The following is a 26,055-nucleotide window of genomic DNA, read 5'->3' on the forward strand; positions in this document are numbered from 1 at the left end:
TTCATCCTGGTCTTGTAGATACCATATGTAAAAAGGGTTTAGGCTTAAAACAAAAAAGAAACAAACACAAAACCCTAGCATGTTGGGGAGCTATGTGTATGTCAGAATCATTGGACCTTAAAATTTGCAGTATTGAGAAGAAAAGAAAGTGAAGCCAAAGAAGTGGGAAGGAGAGAGACAATGAAAAAAAAAAGAGAGAAAAGAAGAAGAAGCAACAAACAAGTGTAATGATAAGTTTGTATTTTCGTTTTATAGGAATCAGTCGTAAGAAGCCATCAAAGGCTTAAGCAAGAGTGAAATACCTTCAGTTTTTGATTAGAAAGCATGTTCTGGTCAAGGCATGTTCACTGGGAGAGAAATATAGGGAGATCATTCCTAATTTTGTCTTTTCAAAATAACTTCCACCAAAGGTTTTTGGGTCTCTTAAGGTTGTAGGATCAGAAAGATCTAGAAAGCAGTTTGAGGAGTAAACCATCAAGCTAGTCCACTACTGTGAGGTAAAATCACATAGTTGAGTGTACCGAGTCCTAGCCACTTCTCTTGTAGGCAATTGAGGTTAGTCACACATGTGTTAAAATAAAGACAAACTGAAGCACCAGGTTCTTAGTTCTGACTTAAACGCATTTATTATAATCCAAAGCGAATAAATTCTTCCCACACCCAATCAACGTTGAAGAGCACTGCAAACCATAATTTTATGCTAAGGAGAAATGAAAAAAAGATGAAAATGGGAAAGGAACAGCTTTCATTGGATCAGGCAGCCACTACTAGGAAAGGAGCAGAAGAGCGTGGAGTTGGAATTGTCGTCTTGGATCTTCAGTGTGATCATTGCCCGGAATAAAGAAGCTACAAGCCTCCGCAGGTAGAGTAAGATGGACGGTAAGGACTGAACACATAAGGCAGAGTTTGGCATCCACTGAAGACAGGGAGTAGAGGTCTGAGGCCGCTGGACACAATGCTGATGGGCTGAAGACCACAGGGCAAAGAACCCGAGGGGCGATATCCACAAGGGAGAAGGCTCAAGGGTCGCGAGCTGCTGGACACATAGGTCAGTGGTCTATAAGACACTGAGAGGCAGGATCCAGAGAGGTAAGAAGAAGCGGGAAGAAAACTGGTTCCTTGGCCGGGTCTTGGCACATAGCAACCAGAAGAAGGGTAGCTGGAAGTTTCACAGCTGCTGGGCTCGCAGTTGGCTGGCTGGCAGCTGTTAGGTTCACTGCAGGTCTCCTGGCCATTGCTCAGGATCCAGGTTCGGTCCTGACAGCTGCTGGGCAAGCAGAGACCATCTCCGACGCTCACACTCGGAGTGTAGAGGCCGACGGAGGGGGCGATGGGAACGTGACAGGGACTCCTGAGAGACCCCAAGGTGTAGTTTCCAGAGCAGTAGTTGTGGCAAGACATGGTGAGGTTTCAGGAGCAGGTTGTCGTCTGTTGCAAAGAAGTGAGTGTCTCAGGTTTCTCCTTCATCGTGCTGTCTTATATACCCTGACAGAAGGCGGTGATTCTGCACAGACTCTTCCACGTTGTGTGATGTCGCATCACAACTCTTCATTAGAGTCCAGGAAGTGATGCTTCCACCGCCCATAAAACTGGATGTTCCTTGCAAGGCTTTCCATTGATTAAGGATATCTATAAAGCAGCATGACCGGATTTAAATAGTATCTGTGCTCCTTAAATTACCCAACCAAGACAGATATTTTGAAGGTCGTTTTCTTAATTCAAATAATAATCGCCACTCCGTAAGTGAACAAAGCTAGTGGAGCCGATGGAATTCCAGTTGAGCTATTTCAAATCTTGAAAGATGATGCTGTGAAAGTGCTGCACTCAATATGCCAGCAAATTTGGAAAACTCAGCAGTGGCCACAGGACTGGCAAAGGTCAGTTTTCATTCCAATCCCAAAGAAAGGCAATGCCAAAGAATGCTCAAACTACCGCACAATTGCACTCATCTCACACGCTAACAAAGTAATGCTTAAAATTCTCCAAGCCAGACTTCAGCAATGCGTGAACTGTGAACTTCCAAATGTTCAAGCTGGTTTTAGAAAAGGCAGAAGAACCAGAGATCAAATTGCCAACATCTGCTGGATCATCGAAAAAGCAAGAGAGTTCCAGAGAAATATCTATTTCTGCTTTATTGACTATGCCAAAGCCTTTGACTATGTGGATCACAATAAACTGTGGAAAATTCTGAAAGAGATGGGAATACCAGACCACCTGACCTGCCTCTTGAGAAATCTGTATGCAGGTCAGGAAGCAACAGTTAGAACTGGACATGGAACAACAGACTGGTTCCAAATACGAAAAGGAGTACATCAAGGCTGTATATTATCACCTTGCTTATTTAACTTATATGAAGAGTACATCATGAGAAATGCTGGGCTGGAGGAAGCACAAGCTGGAATCAAGATTGCCAGGAGAAATATCAATAACCTCAGATATGCAGATGACACCACTCTTATGGCAGAAAGTGTAGAAGAACTAAAAAGCCTCTTGATGAAAGTGAAAGAGGAGAGTGAAAAAGTTGGCTTAAAGCTCAACATTCAGAAAACAAAGATCATGGCATCTGGTCCCATCACTTCATAGCAAATAGATGGGGAAACAGTGGAAACATTGGCAGACTTTATTTTTCTGGGCTTCAAAATCACTGCAGATCATGATTGCAGCCATGAAATTAAGACACTTTCTCCTTGGAAGGAAAGTTATGACCAACCTAGACAGCATATTAAAAAGCAGAGACATTACTTTGCCAAAAAGATCTGTCTAGTCAAGGCTATGGTTTTTCCAGTGGTCATGCATGTATGGATGTGAGAGTTGGACTGTGAAGAAAGCTGAGCGCCCAAAGAATTGATGCTTTTGAACTGTGGCGTTGCAGAAGACTTTTGAGAGTCCCTTGGACTGCAAGGAGATCCAACCAGTCCATCCTAAAGGAGATCAGTCCTGGTGTTCTTTGGAAGGAATGATGCTAAAGCTGAAACTCCAATACTTTGGTCACCTGATGTGAAGAGCTGACTCATTGGAAAAGACCCTGATGCTGGGAAAGATTGAGGGCAAAAGGAGAAGAGGATGACAGAGGATGAGATGGTTGGATGGCATCACTGACTCAATGGACATGGGTTTGGGTGGACTCTGGGAGTTGGTGAGGAACAGGGAGGCCTGGCATGCTTCGGTTCATGGGGTCGCCAAGAGTCGGACATGACTGAACGACTGAACTGAACTCCATAAACATTCTTAGAATTCCTGTCTTAGAATTCTTGTCTTGAAATGTTGTAGCAAACTTCTTTGAAACATTGGTGAATTATCTCTCTTTGAGGGGGAATTCTATGCTTTTTGGAAATTGCCCAAAGTAAAGAAACACTTGAATGCAACTAGGTTGTGAATGAATGAAAAAATCCTACATGATTTGGTGCAAAGATTGTTTAAAAGTAGTATAAGATAGAAGATAGCAATGTGAAAAAAGTTGTGCTTTGCTTTATTTTAGCACCCTGGTGGAAAGGGACTCCCCACTGAAAAATCTTTATTTTAAAAAGTCATGCTCATTTGATTCGTTTTTATAAGTAAACTGAGGCAAGTTGAAAGTTTGATTTATGTGTATTCTTTAATACAAAGAAGCAAATTGGGCTCGGTTTTAATTATGGTTCTTACTGAGAGCAAAAGGAAATAAGCAAAATCTCTTTTAAAAAGGCAAACAACATGACAATTTTTGTAGTTATTATAGGTTGATCATTCCATGGTTAGTCATATTCCAACTGAAAACTAATATACTTGGTTAAAAAAATTAGACACAATGATTTAGATATAGATGGATTTTGTTTTGCTTTTGACACTGATTCTGATATCAGTATCCAAAAAGGAGTTTTTAAATTGCTGTACAAGGGCAACAGCATCAGAATTAATACAGAGTTTTTCTAAGTACAAATACTTTGAAGGTTATTTGGGGATATATTTTCTGGTAAAAAATTGTTTCAAAAGATGCAGGATTCTGCTGAATCTCAACCATCCCACTGAACTTTTCATTTACCAGCATACCTAGTGGCTCCAAGGGCTATTTTCACAGAAATTTTAATTATCTACTGGATCTAAGTTTCAATTCCCTTTAGCTAAAAAGTCAGAATAAATCACAACACTTTCTCCTGTTTTTGTGTTCAATGGATAGGCTTGTTAATTCTCCCTCTGTCCTGGAGTAGAATCTGTGAAATATAAGGTTGATTTCTCTGTGAAGCCCATATAGGGTTATTTTACTACCAGAGATAGAAATATGAGGTCTTCTCTCATGGCTCAGATGGTAAAGAATCTGTTTGCAATGCAGGAGACCTAGGTTCAATCCCCAGGTTGGAAAGATCCCCTAGAGGAGGGGATGGCTACCCATGCCAGTATTCTTGCCTACAGAAATCCATGGACAGAGGAGCCTGGCAGGCTACAGTCCATGGGATCGCAGAGTCAGACAGGACTGAGTGACTAATACACAAAGGAATATGAAAAGAAATTGTACAGTCTCTGAGGTCCTTTGCGAACTTGAAATAATCACAAATTTTTAGGATAGAGAACATTACCCTTTGATGATTTGTACTGGATGTGTTTGAGTCCACCCCTGCCCCCTGCCACCCAATCCAACACCCACCCTGCCAGCTTCAGTCACTTGATGTTGTTTGTACACATCACAAGAGTCCTCTTGTGAAATCCTGGATGCATCAGCTGAGTGCCATTAGTAATAGGTACAGCCATGCTTAACTGAATGCTTATCAGTTTTATAGGTTGATGCTCTATATAGCAGCTCCTCTTTTTTATAAGTACTAGTCCAACATTTGCATCAACATGTCTGTATGCATTGTTTATGGTGTATGCATCCATGAATGTTTTTCCATAAAGAGAAGGGTTGTGGAATAACAGGAAACTAGCACTCATCTAGTGTCTATTCTGGGCAACACCTTGCAGTGTGTATATCCACAGGTGTGGTGTCAATTTATCCTCACAGTTCTTTACAGTACATTTTAAAATCTCATGTATTCTTGTCAGGAAACTTGAGATGTAGAAAGTTACAGTAAATAATATGAAGAGAAACATCTGAACAAAGGAGGGTCAAACATTTTAATATTTGTTTTGTGGTCCTTGACCCCTAATTTTTTTTTTTTATTTCCCATTATCCAATATGACTGTATGTAGAGATACATTGATACCATCATTCACTAACTGTGTGACCCTGGGCAATTTGCACACTCTGATTCCCAGTTGCTATCAGTATACTTTCTTGAAACAATGGAAATACTAATAATATCTATTTTCAGCTTCACTTTAGGATATGCTGATATGTAAGAAAAATTAAGTATAAACTGCAAAGCACTCTACTAGAATAATTAATTTTCTCACTTTGGAATTCTTGTGTGTTTGTATTCAGTCACTCAGTCGTGTCCAACTCTTTGCAACTCCATGGACTGTAGCCCACCAGGCTCCTCTGTCCATGGGGTTTTCGAGGCAAGAATACTGAACACTTGTCATTTTGTACTCCAGGAAGTCTTCCTGACCCAGGGATTGAACTCACTCTCTAGAATCTCTTGCATTGGCAGGTGATTTCTTACCCATTCCAAAGAGTGCCTCCTTGGGTTTAATTCCTTTAGAACACCTCCACAAGACTCTCATTTTTTCTGTTGTGGGTAGATGATACTGCAGAAATATTCATGGAATTCAAAACTTAGAGTGTCCTAAATGTAAGTTGTCCCCTAATAATAAATCTTAAAGTGGTGATATTTGAAAGTAATACTCTCACCACAAAATAGGAGCTCATGTAAGCATGACAACAAGTATCTCATTATCAGTCCCCCATAAATATGACTCAGAATCTTCTGTTGCAAGAGCCCAGGGAGGGACTGGATTTTCTGTGTGTTCCTCCAGTTTTACCCACTTTGTTTCTTTCTCTGCAATGAACTAGAGATCCCTACCTCTCCTAGTCTAGGAAAGACAACACCAAATTTCCCTCTTCCTTAGACATAAAGAATCTTCAGAGCACTGCAACAATAAAGCTATACCAATGAATGGCAACATCACATTCATTCATTCAGCAAATATTTATTGAATATCTTGTATGTGCAAAACATGACAGATGCTGAAAATGATGTCAACATACCATTGATTTCTGCTCCTAGACATCCGATCTTGTAGATATGATGAGATGGATACACAGGCCATGTCGGTGTTTGCTAAGTGCTCTAAGCCTGGAGAATCCCAGTGACGGGGGAGCCTGGTGGGCTGCCGTCTATGGGGTCGCACAGAGTCGGACACGACTGACCTGACTTAGCAGCAGCAGCAGCAGCTAAAATGTTTACAGAGAAGGGCAAATGTTGTTTGTAGGCCTTACCTAAAGTTGGCTTTTTATATCAATTTTGAGGGATGGGAGGAAATGGCAGGGGCCTGGGGGAAGATGGAGATACTTCAGGGTGCGGCAAAAGGTATAAAGACAGAAAAAAACGATGACGGTATTTTCAGCAGGAGATTCTTAGGGACAAGTTGTAGTAAGAAAACTTAGATTCACATGCTTCATCTAATTCAATCATCAAGGAAGTAGCTAAGATTTTGTTCTATAGGGAGAGTCATTTAGTAACTGATTTCAAGATGAGACTGCTGTTATTTGAGATTAAAATAATGTGATGTCTGGAATGTGCCTCAAATTAGTCCATAGGGAAAGGGTGATGAGGAGTGGAGATAGATGAAGCTATATTGGCATTCAGAACACCAATGATTATTGAAGCTGGACGATCAACATATGGGACTTCACTATACCTCTGCTTTTATGTATGATCAAATGTTTACAATAAATGTCTTCAACCATGCTATTAAAAAAAAAAGAGACTGCTGTGATGAAACTGTAAGAGGAAAAATCTATTGTAATGCTTTTCTCTCTTGGTCCACTGAAATTGTTGTTTTACCCATTTATTTTTTCTGTTACCACTGCCATCACTCAAGTTGGGTTTTGTTCCCTGTTGGTAAATACATGTATTTCTTACTGACATCTTGACTCCTTTCTCTACTGTCTTCTCTTTAGTTTGAGTTCTACATTTAAATTAACAGCCTTAAAATTAATTTCTTCATATGATTCACTTACTCAAAAATGTTAGTGACTCTCTTTTGCCTGCAGAGAATTGTCCAAACACTTGACTCACTCTCTCCTACTTCTCAATATCAATTCTGCCTCTTCTCTTCATGTCTCTAATTACTCCATATTTCACATCATCTCATTCTTCCTTTGGAATAATTCTTTAATTTTTTCCATCATTTAGAACTCAGATAAATTAAAAGATTAAAAGACAAATTAAATTAAAAGATCCTGTCTTTGTAAACACTTTCCTACCAGCCAAAAACTCTCAGTCTTAAATTTGTATAATTTTCATCACCTAATTCACACACACACACACACACACACACACAGAGACTCCTTTGTGTTCTAAAACATTGTTTTTACATGTCTTATTTTCTGCATATATAGTGCAGAACCCTTACAAGCTACTATTTACTGAGTTTTTATTAAATACCAGACCTGATTTTACATGTATTAATTGATTTAATCAGTTACATTAAAATTTTACATGTTTTAACTGATTTAGTCCTCACTACATCTCATTCAAGTACGTGCAATTGTTAGTCTCAATAGATGTGAAGAAACTTGGCTGATCCTTAACAAATATTTGCTGACTGACATTATAGCATTGACAAAATATTACCAGGTTTTCTTTATCAATTAAATAGTGACCTTTACTTAAGTAAGAATCTTCTTTCTACCCTTTTCTCACTGTCTCCCCCCACCCTTTTTTTTTTTACTATGGAAAGTCAACTTTCAAGGAACATAAAAGAACATGAAGACAAAGAGATTCAGATGGATGGAACACCTTTTGCCAAGTTTTTTTTTTTTTTCTCCTTCCCATCCTAATATTCTTGAATAGTATTCATCTTACCATGGTATAGGGAAGATAACCTGTTAGTTGTCTGGAGCCAGTACATTGCAATCCGCCACATAATAAGGTGTCCTAACTTTAGCACCCCCTGTTGGCCGCCTTGTGTAAAATCATTAAATTATAATAAATTGAAAGAAGTGATGTAGTTTCCCTGGAGTAGGAAATGGCAACTCACTGCAGTATTCTTGCCTGGAAAATTCCATGGACAGAGGAGCCTGGTGGGCAACAGTCCGTGGGGTCACAAAGAATTGGATATGGCTGAGCATGCACGAATGAACAGATATAGAGTTTGGGGTAACTGAAAAATTCTCCAAGCCAGGCTTCAACAATACATGAACCATGAACTTCCTAATGTTCAAGCTGGTTTTAGAAAAGGCAGAGGAACCAGAAATCAAATTGCCAACATCTGCTGGATCATAGAAAAAGCAAGAGAGTTCCAGAAAAACATCTATTTCTGCTTTATTGACTATGCCAAAGCCTTTGAATGTGTGGTCACAATAAACTGTGGAAAATTCTGAGAGAGATGGGAATACCAGACCACCTGACCTGCCTCTTGAGAAATCTGTATGCAGGTCAGGAAGCAACAGTTAGAACTGGACATGGAACAACAGACTGGTTCCAAATACAAAAAGGAGTACATCAAGGCTGTATATTGTCACCCTGCTTATTTAACTTATATGCAGAGCACATCATGAGAAAGGCTGGGCTGGAAGAAACACAAGCTGGAATCAAGATTGCCAGGAGAAATATCAATAACCTCAGATATGCAGATGACACCACCCTTATGGCAGAAAGTGAAGAGGAACTAAAAAGCCTCTTGATGGAAGTGAAAGAGGAGAGTGAAAAAGTTGGCTTAAAGCTCAACATTCAGAAAACGAAGATCATGGCATAAGGTCCCATCACTTCATAGGAAGTAGATGGGGAAACAGTGGAAACAGTGTCAGACTTTATTTTTGGGGGGCTCCAAAATCTCTGCAGATGGTGATTGCAGCCATGAAATTAAAAGACACTTACTCCTTGGAAGAAAACTCATGTACACCTGTGGTGGATTCATGTCAATGTATGGCAAAACCAATATAGTATTGTAAATTAAAAAAAAATAAAAAAATAAAAATAAAAAAAAGAAAAGTTATGACCAACCTAGATATTTAAAAGCAGAGACATTACTTTGCTGACTAAAGTCCATCTAGTCAAGGCTACAGTTTTTCCAGTAGTCATGTATGGATGTGAGAGTTGGACTGTGAAGAAGGCTGGGTGCCAAAGAATTGATGCTTTTGAACTGTGGTGTTGGAGAGACTCTTGAGAGTCCCTTGGACTGCAAGGAGATCCAACCAGTCCATTCTGAAGGAGATCAGCCCTGGGAGTTCTTTGGAAGGAATGATGCTAAAGCTGAAACTCCAATATTTGGCCACCTTGTGTGAAGAGCTGACTCATTGGAAAAGACTCTGATGCTGGGAGGGATTGGGGGCAGGAAGAGAAGGGGACGACAGGATGAGATGGCTGGATGGCATCACTGGCTGGATGGACGTGAGTCTGAGTGAACTCCGGGAGCTGGTAATGGACAGGGAGGCATGGCGTGCTGCAATTCATGGGGTCGCAAAGAGTCGGACACGACTGAGCGACTGAACTGAACTGAACTGATAAAGTCGTAACACTGTAATCTACTTTCAGCTGAATTTTTACTCTAATATTCTTGAAGTGGAAGCTATGGTTTATACATGATTTGCACAAAATCTGCTATACTCATTCCTACTTTATTCAGACACAACAACTTTCCCTCAATGGTGTTAGAAAATTAACACCCTTTCATACCTGTATTAAAGAGAGAGTGTAGGTGGAGGTTCCCCTTTCACAATTCATGCTTAAGTTATGCTGTGTTCCTTTCACCTTAATAGCTACTATTCACTGAGTCCTTCCTGGGGCTTCCCTGGTAGCTCAGCTGGTAAAGAATCTGTCCTCAATGCAGAAGACCCCAGTTTGATTCCCGATTCAGGAAGATCCACTGGAGAAGGGATAGGCGTCCCACACCAGTATTCTGGTACTGGAGAATTCCATGGACTGTATAGTACATGGGGTTGCAAACAGTCGGACACCTGAGCAGCTTTCACTTTCACTATTACATTGCTTACATGGTTCTATGCGTTTTACATGTATTAACTGATTTAATCCTCACAGTGTCTCTATTCAAATGTTTTAGTTATTCTCTTTGTCAATATATTTTATCAACTTTATTGAGATATAATTCATTTGCAGTAAACTGGTCATATTTAAAAAGTGCAGTTTGTTAAGTTTGACATTTGTTTACATCAAAATCAAGATCGTCCCCCCAAAATCTCCTTGTGTTCCATGTATTCTTCCCTCCCATTTCTCTCCACCTCATTCCACCCCTACCCCATCCCCAGGCAGCCATTTATTTTCCTTCTAACTTTGGATTACTTTGTACTTTCTAACATTTTATTACATTAAATAAAATGGTATATATATATATATATATATATATATATATATTCTGGTTTTTTTTTCTTTATTTTATTAAGTATACTTATTCTGAGATTCATCCATGAGGTAGTTTGTTCCTTGTATCACTGTGTAGGTTTCCATGACATGGATATAATACAGCATGATTATTCACTCATGTATTGATGGACAATTGTGTTGTATGCAATTTTTGGAAACTACAAACATAAATATGTCATAAACATTTGGGTATGAGTTCTTAAATGGATATATGCACTTAGTTTTCTTGGGTAGATATTTAGAAATGGAATGAGGTAATCATGATAGTCAATGTTTAATTTTTAATGAACTCTCCAACTATTTTCAAAGTGATTACATCATTTTATATTCCCACTAGTAGTGTATAAGAATTCAAGATGCTTTTTTTCCCTAACATTTGCTATAGGCATACTTGTAAAAATTTTATTTATTCTATTAAGTGTATATAGTAATATTTCATTGTGGTTTTAATCTGCTAGTGACTGATGATTCTGAGAATAAGCATTGCTTATTTTCCAACTATATATTTTCTTTAGTGGAAAAACTGCTCCATGGTTTGTCCATTTTTCTCTTGGCTGATTTGCTTTCTTATTATTGAGTCTGGAGAGTTCTTCAAATCATTTAAAGACAATTTCTTTATTAGATGTAGAATTTACAAATATTCCCTACCAGTCTGTAGCTGGTCTTTTTATTCCTGTAATAGTGACTTTTTGAAGAACTTATATTTTTAATTTTGATGAAGTTCAATTTATTAATTCTTAATTAATGGATTGTGTTTTTGATTCTGTATTTAAGAAATCTTTGCTTAAAATCAAGTCTTAAAAGATTTTTTCCCTTGTTTTTTCCATCTGTTTCTTTGAAATCTAATTTCTATGTTCGCCAATATTTTAAGCTCTTATCTTAAAGACCATAAATGATTACTTCTCTATCCAACTGCACTATCCAGTCTGGGCCCTTGTTCTGAACTCATGGCTCACTTGACATTGCTGACCATGCTCTCTGGTTTGAAACTTTGTTTTGCTTCTATTTCAGCAATGCTCTAATCTCATGGTTCTCTTTCTACCCCATAGAATACTTGTTTTTTCTTTGTATCTACTTTCCTTTTCAAAAAAACTAAGATCATGGCATCCGGTCCCATCACTTCATGCCAAATAGATGGCAAAACAATGGAAACAGTGACACTTTATTTTGGGGGCTCCAAAATCACTGCAGATGGTGACTGCAGCCATGAAATTAAAAGATGCTTGCTCCTTGGAAGGAAGCTATGACCAACCTAGACAGCATATTAAAAAGCAGAGATATTACTTTGCCAACAAAGGTCCATCTAGTCAAAGCTGTGGTTTTTCCAGTAGTCATGGATGGATGTGAGAGTTGGACTACAAAGAAAGCTGAGCACTGAAGAATTGATCTCCTATCATACTGATCATTTCATACTTTACATTTTATTTATTTTATATCTTATATTTGCTTTTCTATATTAAAAATACTATAGTCTATTTGCGTTTGCATTGCTAAAAATGCCCAATGTGCTGTTTTTGCACATATTTATTTAAAGAAAGGATGAAAAGGTTTTAGTGAATTTTTTCTCTATTCTGTTCATGCATTTTATTATCTCTTACTTTACTTCAAATATTTCTATTTTATTGAAGTATAGTTGATTTACAATATTGAGTTGTTTTCTCGTGTACAGCAAAGTGATTCAATTAAGTATATATATTCTTCTTCACTTACAGGACCTCCCAGGTGGTCCAGATGTTGTATATTAAATAATATATAATAAGCATACATGGAGAGGGCAATGGCACCCCACTCCAGTACTCTTGCCTGGAAAATCCCATGGGCGGAGGAGCCTGGTAGGTTACAGTCCATGGGGTCACTAAGAGTCAGACACAACTGAGCTACTTCACTTTCACTTTTCATTTTCATGCATTGGAGAAGGAAATGGCCACCCACTCCAGTGTTCCTGCCTGGAGAATCCCAGGGACAGGGGAGCCTAGTGGGCTGCCGTCTATGGGGTCGCACAGAGTCGGACATGACTGAAGCGACTTAGCAGCAGCAGCAGCAATAAGCATACATATGTGTATGTGTGCTTAGTTGCTCAGTTGTGTTCAACTCTTTGTGACCCTATGGACTGCAGCCCACCAGGATCCTCTGTCCATGGGGTTTCTCCAGGCAAGAATATTGGAATGGGTTGCCATGCCCTCCTCCAGGCGATCTTCCCAACCGATTGAACCCTGGTCTCCCACATTGCAGGCAGATTCTTTATCATTTTATTAATATATATTATATATATTATTAACACATATATTCACACTTTCAGAGTCTTTTCCTTTGTAAGTTTATATCAGATTGAAGATTTACATGTAGATCAATGTGTCTGATGGCAAAAGGCTGTTAAAATGTATCAAGGATTGGCCGAATTTGTCTTAAGTCATGGTTTCTGATATTTTCTAATCTATCAAGGATATATATATTTGTATGTAGATATATATCTTCAACCCTTTTGGCCATTAGTTCTATACATTAGAACCAATTGTTGCTTTTGGTTCTTTGAGAGCTTTTCACAGTGAAAGCAGATTTACTCTAAACCTCTTAGAAAAAAAATAGGTGTAGGTCTGTCATAGTGCTTGCCTTGGATTTTCTCGTATAATGCACTTTAAAGGCAGGGGTACACAGTTCACCTCCAGGTCACAGAAGCCCCTTATTCAGCTATTACCTTGCATAGGATAAGTATCTCTCCTGGTTTCTCTTTACCGCAGACTCTCTAGACATACAAGAACTCTAGAAAAAGAATTTACAAGCAAAAATATCATTTTAGAGTGCAAAGGTTTTCTAGTTTTTTTTTTTTTTTCTTTCTAATGGAACATGAGATCAAAATAGCAGTGCTATGACTGTCAGCAACTCAGCAGTCTCACTAAAATCAATAGGTGCTTTCTGGGATTTGGGCTCTAGCAAACCTTTATCCTGCCAGAGAGAATAGCACTCAGGGACCAGTGAAGACTCTGAGATCCCTATAACATTTTTTTTTCCCCTCTGAAGCATTAAAGCACTTCATAAAAGATAGAGAATCATCACTTCCTCAGTTGAAAGACTGACATTTAAGTGACTCAAGTCTTTATCCTGGTGATTATTACAGTCTATTCCCAGGTTCTGATAAAATAGATTCATGCCTTTTTTTTTCCTCCAAGCTTAAGAGTTTGTTTTTGCCCTAGAATTGTTCTCAAAATATTTTAAAATCTTTCATTTTTTTCCTTGACTATACCTCTAGAGATTGCCTTATTTTGTAAATTCAGTTAATCTGTGATGAAATACTCTGAAAACCTGACAATTGGTTACTGTAAACAGTAATCGTGTGTTACTATTCCTAACAGTTAGCATTAGTAACATTTTATATTTTTATGTTTATATTTTTCCATGTTGGGAGTAGGAAAGGGAGAGATATTCCATTTTCATTTATCACCAGGAGTTCTTCTCCAGAGAAATGACAGTTCATTCTGAAAAAATGTGGAGGAAATTTTCCTATCTAAAATGCCTGTGGACTGGATTATGTAGCAAATGGTGCTTTACTTTAATAAAGGTCTTAAAATCAGTAAGTTCCTTGAAAGTGATATAAAACATCACTGAGATGATGGAAGATCTAATTTTATGATAAATAAAGCAGTACTGTTTGTAATTATCATCCATTACCTGGCATTTCAACATTAGGCTTGAGCGTGAGTGAACTGACTTCAGGTTTTAGTGATCATGCAAAAAAATTTTCAAAGAATGAAGAAACTGAAAGAAAGAGAGGATAATGTGACCTTATGGGTGGAGCCTTTTGGATCCGTTCAGGGTACTTTTGTTGTTTCGAGTGTTAGAGACCTACACTTCCCCATTTCGGCAGGTCTAGAGATATCCCCTTAATTGGGAAGAGCTGCACATTTAGAAGTGCTGGTAGCTTTGGGACCCCTTTCAGCTACCAGATTCTGGGACTAATGCTTATGCTGACTCAAGACTTTGTCAAAGAAAGTCTCTACCCATTTAATGCTGCTTGGAGACCTTTTAATATTAATCTTATTGAAACACTGAGTAAGATATTGAATAGATTTGGTTGTAATCTCTATGGGTCAGATTAATCAGAGTAGCCAATAGAGTGGCATTCTCACAGGAAAATTCATTAGAAGCAGTGCAGTTTAGACAAGTGTTGGATATTGGGGGGTAAAAAGTCCCCATAGGTCTCTTGCATTTCTGCATGTCTTTAAAGCAGTCACAGGTTCCCTCTGTTCTGAATTAATTTTGCAAGCACATCTGTATAGCGAACAGCATAGGAAAATAAGTATAGTATTTCTCTTTGGGGCAAATGACAGGCATGCTTCCTGTCCATTCTCATGTCCATGATTCAGGCTTCTGAGCTGAAGATTCCTTTCCTATAAAACAACTCACTATGTATGTAGATATCATCTGCCCATCTTACTACTGGCCTTTAGAATTGAGGCTCAGGAAATTGCTGCAAATACTAACGCTCTGGCTTCTGCTTTTGCCATGCATAATAAAATCCGTCTCTGATTCAGGTGTCCCATGTCATCTGCCAGCTTCCATGAAGCTGTGACAGGCTATCTTGTTAGCTTGCAAATAGTATAAACCATTGGACCTTTTATGGTTCGCATTAGGTCTCCCCTGCAGCTCAAACAGTAAAGAATCTGCCTGCAATCCTGGAGACCTGGGTTCGATCCTTGGGCTGGGAAGATCCCCTGGAGAAGGAAATGGCAGTCCACTCCAGTACTCTTGCCTGGATTAGCCTATAGACAGAGGAGCCTGGAGGGCTACAGTCTGTGGGGTGGCAAACTGTCCGACACGACTGAGTGACTGACACCACTTCTACACGGTTCTCATTGCCATTTCTGACCAGTCTCTCTTTTGTAGTGAGAATTGCAGCACTGCACTGTCATAACTAACTCTATTCATTTCTGCAAGCATGTAATAAAACAAATTTTAATAGAAGTACAACAATCCTAGTAATATGGAAATAATGATGACAAATGTATGCAGCAGTGACTAGTGGAAATCAAAGTTATTAGGTGAAGTAAACAGCTGCTGTATGGAAAACATATCTTAAAAGCATAAAGGACATTAAAAATCAGACAAATTAAAAGAACAGCTGACTACCTTGGTGGTGCAGTGGGTGGGAATCCACCTGCTAATGCAGAGAACATGGGTTTGATCTCTGGTCTGGGAAGATTCCACAGGCCACTGGGCAACTAAGCCACGCACCAAAACTACTGAGCCCACGAGCCACAGCTATTGCAAGTCACGTGCCTAGAGCCTGCGCTCACTAACAAGAGCAACCGCTGCTATGAGAAGCACTTGGTACCACAATGAAGAGCTCACCACAGCTAGGGAAAGCCTGGGTAAAGCAATGAAGACCCAGCGTAGCCAACATACATTAAAATACATAATAAGAATAAAATCAGAACAACTGTAAACCATGACTCAGTCTTAAGCTTAAATAGTAAAGCAGCAGTTGGGTAAGGCAAATTTTTCTTGAAAACAATGTAACCATATAACATGTCTTTTAAAAGACTGCCCGCCTCTCTCAACTAGACTAGACAGTACTGTGTAGGTCCTTTACTTAGGAATTCTCAACAATAAGGAATTACTCAAAACACTTCAAGGTATACGATACCGATTTGGAGCTGGAGTGTGTATGCTCAGGAGTAGCCAGCTTCTTTTGTGACTCTATGGACTGTAGCCCACCAGGTTCCTCTGTCCACAAGATTTCCCACATCTCCTGCACTGGCAGGCTGATTCTTTACTACTGAGCCACCAGGGAAGCCTTGTAAGATATGGAACTCAGGGGTAAAATTTGATGAACAATGTAGCTCATTCGTTATCGAGAAAAGGCTCTCCACTAGGGGTCAGCACTGCTGAACCTCAGTCACAGGTGAACCTTAAGTTTCAGCCCAAAGGAAAAATGGCCGTGAGACCTGTGTATGTAGCAGTGTGCTATCCATGTAGCACAAAGCTTTAAGTGCAGGTTGCTAGAGAGCAGGGACTAAAGACTTCAGAAAAAAAAAAAAAAAAGGCAGCTGATGATTGTATGACAGGCTCTGCCATATGGTATTGACATACCACCATCAGAGAAGTGTAGGGGGTAGTTTCACAGGAGCTAGGTACAGGCATGCTGGTTGGTAGCTCTAGTTTCTCATCAATCCTTTAAAAGCTGAGTTCTGCCATGACTGCAACTGGCTCAGCAGAGGCCTACCAGGACTTTGTGGGGCTCCTGGGCAGAAAAGTTTTTTATGTTTCCCCCATTTCTTGCTTACAGGCTTCATTCAGCCTCCAAGATCTTCGCTGAGTTCCAACAAGCAGGTTCAAACTGTTGTTAATTAGAGAAGGCTGGGGCAATGCAAAGACAAGGGGAGAATGGACAAAAGAAACAACAGTGCAGCCTTGGGCTGGGATCCTGATTCCCCCTAAACGGATACACATAACAGAATCTTTGAGCTATTTTGCAGATACTGAAACCCCTACCAGGTGGGGGAAGTTAATGGTATGCTGCTCATAAGCAGGAGACAGCCAACTGATTGGAACCAGAAGGTTGGTGATGCTGACTCCAACTTACTTCACCACCAACCAATCAGAATGTCCACAAGCTGATCAACCTCTTTGAACCATTACTGTAAAACTTCTCACTACCCGCTCCAGGTTGGGACACACAGCTTGGAGGGCATTAGCCCACGGTGTCAGCCTTTGCCTGGCAAAGCAATAAAGTTCTTCTTTTCTACCTCACCCAAAACTCTGTGTCCAAGATTTAATTCGGTGTTGGGATACAGAGGCTGGATTCAGCTTCAGCACCGATGAGAGTCACATAGAGGAAGAGTTATTAGAGAAGATGGTGGAACCATGGAAATAACCCCTGAGCTGAGCAATTTTCGAAGGACAAGATGACCTTAATGTGGATTCTAAGTCAAATACCCACATTTAGTGATCTTGCCCTCTTAGTGCTACTGTGCTTAGTCGCTCAGTCATGTCCGATTCTTTGTGACCCTGTAGACTGTAGCCCACCAGGCTCTTCTGTCTATGGGGATTCTCCAGGCAAGAATACTGGAGTGGGCTGCCATGCCTTCCTTCAGGGGATCTTCCCAACCCAAAGACTGAACCCAGGTCTCCTACACTGCAGGTGGATTCTTTACCATCTGAGCCACCAAGGAGTTCCTCTAGTGCTGCAGCCAGAAGTTTTTAAGTGTTGATTATTGGCATCCAGTGCAGACTTTATCCTGACTCCCTGTTTCAAAAATGTTGATAAACACAGGTATTTAGAATTCAAGAAAGATGGCTAATTACAACCATGGAAAAGTATGCACTGAGTCTCTAAAACAAAGAAACTACAGTTTTATTTACAATTCAGCAAATTATGCATCTGGAGAAGCAATATTCCAACCTTCATTAAAAGATACTTTAAATTCTGAGGAGAGATAATGTTTATTACATCTGCCATATTAACTTAAGGTAGGCCACATTATAAAAGTTTTTAGAGTCAGACACTATTTAGCGAGTGAAAAACTACAAAAAAAAAAAAAAAGGTTTTTTATGTGGTATGTGTCCCCTGGATGAAGACATGGCAACCCATTCTAGTATTCTTGCCTGGAGAATTTCATGGGCAGAGAAACCTATGGGCTACAGTCCATAAACTCCAAGAGTCAGACATGACTGAAGCAACTTAGCACACAGCATATGTATTATGTGTGGCCTTTAATGTACTTATACGGGTACATTAAAATTATTGTGCTTAGTACATTTAAACATTTTTAATGAACTTCTCACAAGGGATACTTTGGATTATGGCCAATGAAACACCAGAGTGAGAGTCACTAGGCTTGAAGTCTAGCCGTGACTCTGTGTAAATCACATAACCTCAGCAAGTGTATTTACTAACTGCCTGATACATGACATTAACTAAACATCTCTTAAACACTTAGAAATAATTATGATTCTATGGAAATGTAACTGTGTTAGCAATGAGGGAGCATAAGAAGATCCACATTAAGGAAGATGAATAGGCAAGTGGTCCTTACCAGGAATGTTTAAGACATCAACATTTCACTCAGCTACCTGATGGAGGCATGGCAGACACTTAACCCTGATGGAACACCTTTAACACATAACATAGTTTCAGATGGTATATTTGTCCTCCAGAGTGGCTCAGTGGGCCAGAGTATAGCATATTGTTTTTAGATTGCCTAGAATTCCATGTGTAGCCTGAGGGCCCCAGAGCTACAGCTTTACAATAGAAGCCCCTCCAGGACCACTTCAAAGTCAATGCTTTGATTGCCACAGTCATTCACTGCAAGAAATTAAACCAGACTCCTAGAGACCAAGCCACCATCAACCACAGCCTCTGGGAAATAGGAGGGAGCAGGCACACTTTAAAATAATACAGACTTGAAAAATGAAAGAACTACACCGATGCCTATTTCTGTTTCCTGAGAAATATTTCTGAAAAAATATCTCACTTGGTAGTTAGTAATGGATATTCTGAGTTTAATCTGGTAAGTATACCTGTGATCATGATAAAACTTTACTGTGATTTAAACCCAATCATTAAATAAATACAGTATAGCACTTGTGAATATCAATATAGCTAAAAATTTAAAATGTGCTTCTTTCACTGCCTCCTGCAGCTTAATTTAATAAAATATAAAGTCTAAAGGAAGATATTTTGTTCATGAGAATTTCAACATGCATTATTGCATCAGTTTCCTAATACAGAGTGTCAGAGTGAATGCAGTTCATTACAAGGGGTAGGGTGGGGAACAGTAGTTAATAACCCTACTGTAAGGGTTGACAGGGTTTATGGTGGAAGAGGGCTTTTTAATCCAAGTGTTACACTCTGCACACTCAATTTAAATAAGCAACATGCTACAGTCCATGAAGCGATAGTGACAAGGCAGTGAACTGCTAAGAGAGGCGTTCTTCTTAGCCTTTTATTTAATTTTCAGTCTTCTTTTTCTCATTATCTTTGTGAATTAGTAGTTACTGAATTTCTGCACAGGCATTAGTCCAGGCTTGAAGCAATACCATATTGGGTACTGGAAGAATAGTAATGGACAATTTTCAGTATTTACCTTTGAGGTTTCTTTGCTCTTGTGTCTGGATGCATTCACACTGGTTTGTCTCTTGCCTCCTAGGAATAATTATTCTCTTTGAATGTCATTAATGAATTTGTTTTCACAGAGTCAGAGAAAACTGTGAAAAAAGTCAGGCAAATGATTTATTACCACAAAAAGGCATTTTTTAATTCAAAATATAATTTAATTACAAATGTTTAGTCTATTTGTACCTATCTGCCTATGGGATAGCTTACTTCATAGCAAAGCTGTAGCTCGATACAACCGGTAGTGATGAGTTATCAATTGTCTTATGAAGTATAGAAATTTTTCTTTGTGTTGGTTGTTCTTTTTAGCTATTTTTTTAAAGGACTTTTTCTTTTGTTTTGGGGTATAGCCAATTAGCCTAACAGAGAAGGCAATGGTGACCACTCCAGTACTCTTGCCTGGAGAATCCCAGGGACGGGGGAGCCTGGTGGGCTGCCGTCTATGGGGTTGCACAGAGTCGGACACGACTGAAGTGACTTAGCAGCAGCAGCAGCAATAGGACTAACAATGTTGTGATAGTCTCAGGTGGACAGCAAAGGGACTCAGCCATACATATACATATATCCATTCTCCTCCAAAATCCCCTCCATTCAGGCTGCCACATAACATAGAGCAGAGCTCTATGTGCTCTACCATAGGTCCTTGTTGGTTATGCATTTTTAATACAGCAGTGTGTACATGTCCATCTGAAACTCCCCAACTCTCCCTTCCCCCAATCCTTTCCCTGCACCTGTCCCCCAGCAATCATAAGTTTGTTCTCTAAGCCTGTGAGTCTATTTTTTCAATCAATTATCATTCTTTCCATTTAGGTCCTAGAGAAAGAATATGGAAGTTCCTGATATGAAAGAATTTCAAGTGGAGGGAGTAATGGGAATTCTCTGAAGGTAGAAATGGGAAGCAGAACTAGAGAAGAATATTCTGGCTTCAGGAAAGGTGTCAGTGACTGCGATGCAAGAGAGCACAAAATACTGTCTCATATCCTGTTCAGTTCTGTCTCTCAGTCGTGTCTGACTCTTTGCGACCCCATGAATCGCAGCACGCCATGCCTCCCTGTTCATCACCATCTCCCGGAGTTCACTCAGACTCACACCCATCGAGTCCGTGATGCCATCCAGCCATCTCATCCTCGGTCGTCCCCTTCTCCTCCTGCCCCCAATCCCTCCTAGCATCAAGGTCTTTCCCAATGAGTCAACTCTTCGCATGAGGTGGCCAAAGTACTGGAGTTTCAGCTTTAGCATCATTCCTTCCAAAGAAATCCCAGGGCTGATCTCCTTAGGATGGACTGGTTGGATCTCCTTACAGTCCAAGGGACTCTCAAGAGTCTTCTCTAACACCACAGTTCAAAAGCATCAATTCTTCAGTGCTCAGCCTTCTTCACAGTCCAAATGTCACATCCATACATGACCACAGGAAAAACCATAGCCTTGACTAGACGGAACTTAGTCGGCAAAGTAATGTCTCTGCTTTTCAATATGCTATCTAGGTTGGTCATAACTTTTCTTCCAAGGAGTAAGCATCTTTTAATTTCATGGCTGCAGTCACCATCTGCAGTGATTCTGGAGCCAAAAAAAAAAAAAAAAGTCTGACACCGTTTCCACTGTTTCCCCATCTATTTCCCATGAAGTGATGGGACCGGATGCCATGATCTTCGTTTTCTGAATGTTGAGCTTTAGGCCAACTCTTTCGCTCTCCTCTTTCACTTTCATCAAGAGGCTTTTTAGCTCCTTTTCACTTTCTGCCATAAGGGTGGTGTCGTCTGCGTATCTGAGGTTATTGATATTTCTCCCAGCAATCTTGATTCCAGCTTGTGTTTCTTCCAGCCCAGCATTTCTCATGATGTACTCTGCATATAAGTTAAATAAGCAGGGTGACGATATACAGCCTTGATATACTCCTTTTCCTATTCGGAACCAGTCTGTTGTTCCATGTCCAGTTCTAACTGTTGCTTCCTGACCTGCATACAGGTTTCTCAAGAGGCAGGTCAGGTGGTCTGGTTTTCCCATCTCTTTCAGAATTTTCCACAGTTTATTGTGATCCACACAGTCAAAGGCTTTGGCATAGTCAATAAAGCAGAAATAGATGTTTTTCTGGAACTCTCTTGCTTTTTCCATGATCCAGCAGATGTTGGCAATTTGATCTCTGGTTCCTCTGCCTTTTCTAAACCCAGTTGAACATCAGGGAGTACACGGTTCACGTATTGCTGAAGTCTGGCTTGGAGAATTTTGAGCATTACTTTACTAGCATGTGAGATGAGTGCAACTGTGCGGTAGTTGAGCATTCTTTGGCATTGCCTTTCTTTGGAATTGGAATGAAAACTGACCTTTTCCAGTCCTGTGGCCACTGCTGACTTTTCTAAATTTGCTGGCATATTGAGTGTAGCACTTTCAGAGCGTCATCTTTCAGGATTTGAAATAGCTCAATTGGAATTCCATCACCTCCACTAGCTTTGTTCGTATTGACGCTTTCTAAGGCCCACTTGACTTCACATTCCATGATGTCTGGCTCTAGACGAGTGATCACATCATCATGACTATCTGGGTCGTGAAGATCTTTTTTGTACAGTTCTTCCATGTATTCTTGCCACCTCTTCTTAATATCTTCTGCTTCTGTTAAGTCCATACCATTTCTGTCCTTTATCGAGCCCATCTTTGCATGAAATGTTTCCTTGGTATCTCTAATTTTCTTAAAGAGATCTCTAGTCTTTCCCAATCTGTTGTTTCCCTCTATTTCTTTGCATTGATCGCTGAAGAAGGCTTTCTTATCTCTTCTTGCGATTCTTTGGAACTCTGCATTCAGACGTGTATATCTTTCCTTTTCTCCTTTGCTTGTCACCTCTCTTCTCTTCACAGCTATTTGTAAGGCCTCCCCAGACAGCCATTTTGCTTTTTGCATTTCTTTTCCATGGGGATGGTCTTGATCCCTGTCTCCTGCACAATGTCACTCACCTCTGTCCATAGTTCATCAGGAACTCTATCTATCAGATCTAGGCCCTTAAATCTATTTGGCTGCGAGAGCCGGCGCACTAAGCCCAGGCGGCTGCGAGAGGCGGCGCACTAAGCCCAGGCGGCTGCGAGAGCCGGCGCATTAAGCGCGGCCGAGAAGAGCTACCCACGTCCGAGGTCAGGCACAGTGGCCTAGAGTGACAGGCTGCGACGGCGCAGGAACGACCGAGAGGAGCTACCCTGTGTCCAAGGTCAGGGGCGGCAGCTGGGAGGAGCCACCTCACACCCGAGGCCATGGGCAGCGACCCTGAGGAGCCACCCCAGCCCGAGGCTAGGGACAGCAGCTGGAAGGAGCCACCCATGCCCAAGGTCAGGGCCCGCAGCCGGAAGAAGCAACCCGGGGAGCAGTGGCTGCCCAGGCACAGGAGGGCCTAGAGGAGCTATCCCACGTTGAAGATCAGGAACGGTGGTGGTAAGGAGATACCCCTCGTCCAAGGTAAGGAGCAGCAGCTGTGCTTTGCTGGAGCAGCCGTAAAGAGATACCCCCACGTCCAAGGTAAGTGAAACCCAAGTAAGATGGTAGGTGTTGCAAGAGGGCATCAGAGGGCAGACACACTGAAACCATACTCACAGAAAACTAGTCAATCTAATCACACTAGGACCACAGCCTTGTCTAACTCAATGAAACTAAGCCACACCTGTGGGCAACCCAAGATGGGCAGGTCATGGTGGAGAGGTCTGACAGAACGTGGTCCACTGGAGAAGGAAATGCAAGCCACTTCAGTATTCTTGCCTTGAGAACCCCATGAACAGCATGAAAAGGAAAAATGATAAGATACCAAAAAAGGAACTCCCCAGGTCATTAGGTGCCCAATATGCTACTGGAGATCAGAGGAGAAATCACTACAGAAAGAAGGAAGGGATGGAGCCAAAGCAAAAACAATACCCAGTTGTGGATGTGACTGGTGATAGAAGCAAGGTCTGATGCTATAAAGAGAGCAATATTGCATAGGAACCTGGAATGTCAGGTCCATGAATCAAGGCAAATTGGAAGTGGTCAAACAAGAGATGGCAAGGGTGAACGTCAACATTCTAGGAATCAGCAAACTAAAATGGCATGGAATGGGTGAATTTAACTCAGATGACCATTACATCTACTACTGTGGGCAGGAATCCCTTAGAAGAAATGGAGTAGCCATCATGGTCAACAAAAGAGTCCGAAATGCAGTACTTGGATGCAATCTCAAAAATGACAGAATGATCTCTGTTTGTCTCCAAGGCAAACCATTCAATATCACAGTTATCCAAGTCTATGCCCCAACCAGGAATGCTGAAGAAGCTGAAGTTGAACGGTTTTATGAAGACCTACAAGACCTTTTAGAACTAACACCCAAAAAGATGTCCTTTTCATTATAGGGGACTGGAATGCAAAAGTAGGAAGTCAAGAAACACCTGGAGTAACAGGCAAATTTGGCCTTGGAATGCGGAATGAAGCAGGGCAAAGACTAATAGAGTTTTGCCAAGAAAATGCACTGGTCATAGCAAACACCCTCTTCCAACAACACAAGAGAAGACTCTACACATGGACATCACCAGATGGTCAACACCGAAATCAGATTGATTATATTCTATGCAGCCAAAGATGGAGAAGCTCTATACAGTCAACAAAAACAAGACCAGGAGCTGACTGTGGCTCAGATCATGAACTCCTTATTACCAAATTCAGACTTAAATTGAAGAAAGTAGGGAAAACCCCTAGACCATATCCTGTTAGATTCTTTAAATTGCTCAACATTTTCAAAAGGATAATTATTTAACTTAAGAAAATGGTAGGAATTATTGATTATGAAAAATGAACTTGCTAACATCATTCAGACAAGTGAGCTTATGTTGTCGAAAACGTAGTTTGGACTCCATACCATCCAAGTACTTTCCTTGACACCTAGGTTATGTTGATTTCACATGATTTGGAGTTACTCTTTTCTCAGATGTTAAAAAATCTATATAAACTTCAATGAAATATGCCTAATTTATTTCTAGAATTTATTCCTGGGTTATAAATAAATAAAACATCCAATCAATTATACTAAATTCTCTGACCGTAGCCTCTACAGACTCATAGCAAAATAATACAGCAGATAAAGTATTTTCGATCAAATTATTTGTACAGACCTTTCATATGACACAGAAATTTTCCCCACATTTGATCTGGTCTAGTAATAAAAAGCTTAATATTAATATAATCAGGTTGTTAGAGCTTATACTTGAAGCTCCAAAGTCCAACTCACCAGATTAAAATGCTGGCCACACATTTACTCTTTGTATTATCTTGGACAACCTACTTTATTTGTCTGGATTTTCATCCTCACTGAAAAAAGGAACTTAATGAATCATAGTTCCCCAATTGGACAGTTTGAGTTTACAGTGATGAAGTATACGTGCAGTGTTTGTTAAATCATTCAGTTCAGTTCAGTTGCTCTGTCGTGTCTGACCCTTTGCAACCCCATGGACTACAGCACATCAGTCCTCCCTGTCCGTCACCAACTCCCAGAGTCTACCCAAACTCATGTCCATTGAATCGGTGATGCCATCCAACCATCTCATCTTCTATCGTCCCCTTCTCCTCCTGCCCTCAATCATTCCCAGCATCATGGTCTTTTCAAAAGAGTCATTTCTTTGCATCAGGTTGCCAATGTATTGGAGTTTCAGCTTCAACATCAGTCCTTCCAATGAACACCCAGGACTGATCTCCTTTAGGATGGACTGGTTGGATCTCCTTGCAGTTCAAGGGACTCTCAAGAGGCTTCTCCAACACCACAGTTTAAAAGCATCAATTCTTCAGTGCTCAACTTTCTGTACAGTCCAACTCTCACATCCATACATGATCACTGGAAAAACCATAGCCTTGACAAGATGGACCTTTGTTGGCAAAGTAATGTCTCTGCTTTTTAATATGCTGTCTAGGTTGGTCATAGCTTTTCTTCCAAGGAGCAAGTGCCTTTTACTTTCATGGCTGCAGTCACCATCTGCAGTGATTTTGGACCCCCCAAAAATAAAGTCTGCCAATATTTCCCCATCTATTTGCTATGAAGTGATGGGACCAGATGCCATGATCTTAGTTTTCTGAATGTTGAGTTTTGAGCCAACTTTTTCACTCTCATCTTTCACTTTCATTAAGAGGCTCTTTAGTTATTCTTTGCATTCTGCCGTAAGGGTGGTGTCATCTGCATATCTGAGGTTATTGATATTTCTCCTGGCAATCTTGATTCCAGCTTGTGCTTCATCCAGCCCAGTATTTCTCATGATGTACTCTGCATATAAGTTAAATAAGCAGGGTGACAATATACAGCCTTGACATACTCCTTTTCCTATTTGGAACCAGTCTGTTGTTCCATGTCCAGTTCTAACTGTTGCTTCCTGACCTGCATACAGATTTCTCAAGAGGCAGGTCAGGTGGTCTGGTAGTCCCACCTCTTTCAGAATTTTCCAGTTTATTGTGATCCACACAGTCAAAGGCTTTGGTATAGTCAATAAAGCAGAAAT

The 26,055-nt window shown here is 40.3% G+C and overlaps 1 protein-coding gene across 1 annotated transcript; it reads right to left on the minus strand.

Annotated features, from left to right (window-relative positions):
* Positions 1–603: 603 nt before the first annotated feature.
* LOC120854012 (keratin-associated protein 26-1) lies at positions 604–1,446 on the minus strand. The gene has a single exon (XM_040227777.1). It carries the CDS (start codon positions 1,399–1,401, stop codon positions 847–849), a length of 555 nt encoding a protein of 184 aa, XP_040083711.1. The 5' UTR covers positions 1,402–1,446; the 3' UTR covers positions 604–846.
* Between the last annotated feature and the right edge of the window lie 24,609 nt (positions 1,447–26,055).

This window comes from Oryx dammah, unplaced genomic scaffold, assembly GCF_014754425.2.
Source record: "Oryx dammah isolate SB20612 unplaced genomic scaffold, SCBI_Odam_1.1 HiC_scaffold_2, whole genome shotgun sequence".
In the NCBI taxonomy this organism is placed as follows: Eukaryota; Metazoa; Chordata; class Mammalia; order Artiodactyla; family Bovidae; genus Oryx; species Oryx dammah.

Excerpts from the sequence above, each read along its gene's own strand:
- LOC120854012 (XM_040227777.1), bottom strand. The coding sequence starts at position 1,401 with ATGTCTTGCCACAACTACTGCTCTGGAAACTACACCTTGGGGTCTCTC.